At 36.2% G+C, this 5700-nt stretch overlaps 1 protein-coding gene across 6 annotated transcripts in view; it reads right to left on the reverse strand.

Moving 5' to 3' along the window:
* Positions 1 to 1628: 1628 nt before the first annotated feature.
* carmil3 (capping protein regulator and myosin 1 linker 3) overlaps positions 1629 to 5700 on the reverse strand; it is a gene marked incomplete in the record, with an annotated part of 154774 nt that continues 150702 nt past the window's right edge. For all 6 annotated transcript variants that reach the window (XM_014004474.1, XM_014004476.1, XM_014004475.1 and 3 more), the window contains 1 exon segment: positions 1629 to 2379. In XM_014004474.1, the coding sequence (XP_013859928.1) occupies positions 2348 to 2379 (32 nt within the window).

Genomic DNA, 5700 nt, shown 5'->3' on the forward strand with positions numbered 1-5700 from the left:
GGTGTTCTCTCTGCTTCAACACAGCCAAGGCCTACAAGTTTATTTATATACTACAGACTAATAAAATCCACGGTAATCTGAAATATAAACCTTTATTTTAGACCTTGCAAAATTTCATCACTTACTTTTATAACCATAATCCACCAGAACCATCATACTCATAAATTTATTCCTTGGTTTGTAAATATCCATTGTAATAAATTCTTATTCGTGCATTGAAGGTGTTCTATTAATTAAACRACAAATTATTTCATAATCATAAACATTCGTTCAATTTCACCCGATTTATGGACACTGACTACAGCCAACCTAAGCTTCCATGTAATTTCTGGCAGATTCAGATGCGTACTTTTTTTACATTACCGGCCCAGATACCCAAATACCAAGCCCTAAAATGGCATATGAAAACTAAAAAGTTGCACACGCTGCTGATGATTTGCTAAAATTGTGTGCRCAATTGATAACAGGTGCAAAAGTGGTGAGGCCTAACAGATTTATTTTCACAAGYGGGGCATCACGGCTTTCACCATGATGCTCCACTTGATATATACTTTATTAGAAATTCCTTTGGGATTATTTCAACGTAATGGACGGAGACAGAAAAGAATGGGACTTTGGCACTCAGACAACAATTCTGAGTTCCACACTGCCGGACGGGACACGGTAAAAAAATAAATAAAAGGAGCAAAAGTGGTTTGAACCACCCTATTGAAATGATTTTTTTTTTGTAATACTAGCTGTCACTATTGAGGGTTTGGGAGAGCCGAGTGGCCATAAAAGAAAAGTAAAGTTCGAAACTCCAGAGTTGGAGGTCTTCTTGGAGAAGATGCWAAAAAATGCAGTGTATGATGAGGCTGTCCAGCAGCTCAAAACACAGCATTGCTGGATATACAATGTTTCTACTATTTTTTTTTATTTTAACAGTCAAAATATGTTGACACGTACACAGAACACACWCTCTCTCTCCATAGGCTTCAATGASCGCAGACATTTTCATAACTCAGTGTCAGTTTGCACCTGCTCTACAAACATGCTAAATCTAGACGCAAGAAGAGCAACCACAATCAGTTTCAGGTTTGATAAATCCCATTGTGGGTTCTAAATAGCCATATCTGTATATCCTCCTCCCTGCATTTTGTACGTTCTGATAATCATCATAATCTGCATATTCATGAAGGCAAACACTAAATGGATTGTTTGCTATTTAACACTTTTAATAGATGCCGTCCTCAATACACGCAGTCAGTAGATCAGCTCTGCACGTGCCATCAAGTTTGCRTGTTTTCTTACATGCAAACCTTGAGCGAATCAGGCTTTAAGTGTGTACCTATATTTCCAAACAGTATATTTGAAAGAGTAAACTCAYTGAAACTGCACCATTTGAYATAGTTCAGGAAAACATTTGTGATGTATGATTTCATCCAATGCTAAGCTAATCCAGAATCTTTTTTTAAATTATTTTACTTGTGCAATTGTTTCTTTATTTTTCTGACACTTGTGGTTCCGTACCGGTTCATAATTTTCCTATGTTAACAAGTTCCATTTTATTTACATTCATTTTATTTTGAAACTCTCCAAAGGTTAAAACATAGAAATATGTTTAACAAATGCAGCCATCAACAGCCCACTTCCTTCTGTTCAGTTCATTTTATTTATTCTGATTCGTAGAAGCATCTTGAGAAAATATACTTATTTTCAGGTTCTAAAAACCAGATTAAAACAACCCACTGACTGATTTAAACACTCTTGAAGAAATGGAAGAGCTGAGTCCATGGAAACAAGATTCTCAATCGCACACCAAAAGCATACTCACAATATCACAGATATCAAATAATACATTATCACAAATTAAAACATGATTGTTAACTAGTAGCCTTTACCACGATGGTTAGTGCAGTTTTATAGTCGTATTCTACATTTCGTTAGAATAAATACAAACTCACTTTAAGTAGTCACAGATTGTCAGTAAAGATGGGGAGGGAATGAAAAGACATTTAAACTTTAACTGATTTTCACAAATGTGTAAAACGGCGATTCATAAGAAGCAGAGCAGAATAACAAAACTACCTGTGAGTGTTTTAAAGAAACGTAGAGCTTCCCTTTGTGCAAGAGAAAACCATAATTAGTGCAAGCATTTTCAAAAATAAAAGTATACAGTACATGCATTTTCAGCAAATACATTAAAACAAAACAAAACAAAACAAAAAAAGAAAAAAATTAAGAAAAAGAAGATTCCTGTTGAATTTTTTTGATTTGAGTCCACACAGTTTTAAAAGCTTGTCTCGCTCCAGGTCTCTGTGATCCAGTCAGTTTTTCCCAGCAGCCTCCTCTCTGTCCTCAGGTAATGTCATAATGCGTCTCTGTTACCRCCGTCAAAACCTGCAGGGCAAAATGTAACATGAGCGTGGTTTTCTAAAGGCTGCTTTTAATAAGTTATAACAATAGAATCAGTGCAGTGGTTGGAGCTGTTGCCTCTCAGTGAGAAGGTTGCAGGATTGCCTCACAGTCTGGGGCCTTTTTATGTGGAGTTWGCATGTTCTATCTGTGCACACATGGGTTTTTAACAGAAACTTTAGTTGCCTCCCACAGACCAAAATCATTCATGTTAGGTTAATTGGTAAACTGGTTTCCAAAGAGGTTTCTTCCAGTAATTCTGTTAGAAGGTTGATTTTAATTTAATCCGAAGGGGTTTTCTTGTTTTATTTTTAAATCTTAAATCATTCAATCCTGGATTTATGAATCAGATATCCCTAAATGAACTGGGACTGTAATTCAAGCTTTTTAAAACAATGCAATAAAATAGCTTATTGCCCTTGCACAGTTTGGAAGCAGCGACTGAAAAAGCCAGATCACCTCTCAACCTCCTTTTTGACTTTAGGACCACCCACAGTGAATGATCTGCTGACCTGACATAGCATGAGGGAGCACACAGCTAGAGCAGCTTGGACAGAYACTGTAAAGCAAGACCGTGGAGACATTTAAAAACAAACAAAGGAACTTTAAAATCAATCTGGAAAGGACATGGAAGCCAATGTAATGAAGCTAAAACAGACAGAGGTAATGTTCTCTCGATTTCTGGCACCTGATAAAAAAAAAAATCCATAAATAATCCTAAAAATCATCCATAAAGTGGAGGAGTAGTATTATACACAGGTTATTGATAATTAGATTTTTAATCCTTTTTAGCTCAAATAATGATGATCGTATTATACTTGAGATCGTATTATACATGAATAAATATGACTGACTGAACCCAAGATAAAGTACATTACAGTTATCAAAATGAGTCGAAATTGAAGTATGAATTAAAATGTCAAAGTGATGCCGTCAGGAAAGAAATGGTCTGACCATTGTCTGCTGTCTCAACCAATGAAAGCTGAACTTGACCAGTGTCCAGATTCACACCCTGGTTTCTTGCTGTTTGAGTCAAATATTGTGTTAAAGGACTCACAGCCAACTTAAGAAGCTCCACTTTCCCCAAACAACAATACCTCTGTTTTTATGTTTATTAAAATTCAAAAAGTTCCATGAAGTCCATTATTTCTGCAATGCATTCCCAGAGTTGGCTCACAGAGCACTGACTTTCCTGTTATGATTTAACTTGTAAATAAATTGTATAAATTGACATTGGCATAAAAATAAAAAGCAATTCCATGTTTCAGGAAAATAGGAAGAGAGGACAGAGAGAAAACAGAGAAAAGACGTGGACCAATTATAGAGCCCTGAGGCACTCTATATGTAAGAGGCACTGCAGGATTCAGAGGCTCAAACACTAAGTTTGTTCTGGTTAAGTAGGATCTAAACCACTCTAGAGTGGCACACTGACCGCCCACCCAGTTCTCCTGGTGGTCCACTATGTTGAAGGCACAACTGTTTTCTTTTTTATATATACTGAAATTGTTCATTGGGTAATTTTTATATGTTCCTGACATCCATCTGTTTCTAGTAGATTTTATCATTTATGATTACTTTATGTTAGCTCTGAGAATTTATCTGTCTGCATGTTCTGGGTTCACAGCATCAACTTCCGAATGCAATTGGGAAACGCAAAAAAAGTGGTTTCTAGATATGAATATTCTCTGACAGCCACCTTTCATGCCAAAGTTGAAATATAAGATCATCTTATGACTAGAAGTGAAGGAGTTTACAGCTGTTTGGTCAAATTTTTATCTTGCAGGATGTGCTAGAGCCTGGAGTAAATGTTAARGATGACTCTCAGCAACTACCACACCACATTATAGCGCAACATCTGTAAAACGAATTGAGTTACAGACATTCAGGCATTCTCCAAGGATGATTAGTTGTGGTAGCCATCTTGAATGGGGTTGATTCACAAAGGTAAGGAGTTGTAAACATTCGGAAAGTTTCATTAAAACCCACCCTGTGGTTCATGAGATATTTTGCTAAAAGACAAAAATGGTTGATTCCAAAGTTTTACAGATATCAGATATTGCTCAGAATCCATATTAGGAATGACTCGCGGCTATTACCAAACCAAATGATAGCTCAATACTTGTATAAATGACTGATTTAATAAGTGTTTTGGATCAAATTATTCTTTAAGTTCCTTTTTAAATTGCATTTAGACCAACTCWTTCTCACTAGTTGGCTGTACCAGGTGACAAATGCTGCCACTCATCGTTTTAATTGTGTCAAAACTGTCTCACACAGTCTGAGCAGCTCTGACRTTGACATTTTATTACAGGAGACACAGATGTGCTACTAAAGTAAGAAGTAAAACTGTAATCTGTAACTGTAATCAATTTCAGCTCCACAGGTCACAAAGAAATCACAGATTWTGTAATTAATACTTGTGTCATCAGTTTTTTTTATCTGTGGAACTCATTTTTTCATGTTCGTTGTGTTAAGATAGCTTTACTTGTTATTTGTATATGTACAATGTACATTAAAATATGAAACACTGTTTCCCCAGTTGTTAAATTAAGACAATAACATCAAGTGAAAGAAACAATATAAAGCCTCATAAAGTCCCTGCAGCAGGTTTTCAAGATACACAGCTCTGTATCAACAAAAATAACAAGCAGTGGTTTTGTGACGACATTTGTGTTTCACCATACCAGGCTTTTAACAGCTTATAGGAGAAAGTGATGATGAATCAGCTAAACTTGGCAAGCTTTATCATAATAATGGAACTAAAATAATGAGTTGGCTTAGTTTGCTATGGGAGATAAAAGGTGTATATTATGAATATAAGGTTCTCATCGCTCTTATTCAGGCAGATAAAACCAAGAGTTTGTGGCCAGTTTGGCCAAACCTTGATAACATTGTGGCCAATCTCATGCATTATTGCAAGAGTTCACATTCAGAGCATGTGTTGTGAAGAACTCTCATCTTCCACCATATCAAGTTTTAGCTCAGTATTTGTGTCAGAGCCGGCTCTTGGCATAGGCGAACTAGGCGGTCGCCTAGAGCGCCATCTGCTGGAGGGGGAGCCAAACTGCAGATGAAAAAAAGTAATTGTAATCCCTGGTTGTAACTCTGATCAGCGCCCCTTTCAATTAGCTTTGTCTTAAAAAATTTAATGAAGTATTCCAGGAAAAATAAACTACATTGCATTTTAAGGAATGTTTTTATTTTAAATTGTTTTTAAAATACTGTTGAACCTTTTTATGACATTCATGTGTTTTATGTGTGTATGTGTGTGTGTGTGTGTGTGTGTGTGTGTGTGTGTGTGTGTGT

The sequence above is a fragment of the Austrofundulus limnaeus genome, unplaced genomic scaffold, assembly GCF_001266775.1.
Source record: "Austrofundulus limnaeus strain Quisiro unplaced genomic scaffold, Austrofundulus_limnaeus-1.0 Scaffold24, whole genome shotgun sequence".
In the NCBI taxonomy this organism is placed as follows: Eukaryota; Metazoa; Chordata; class Actinopteri; order Cyprinodontiformes; family Rivulidae; genus Austrofundulus; species Austrofundulus limnaeus.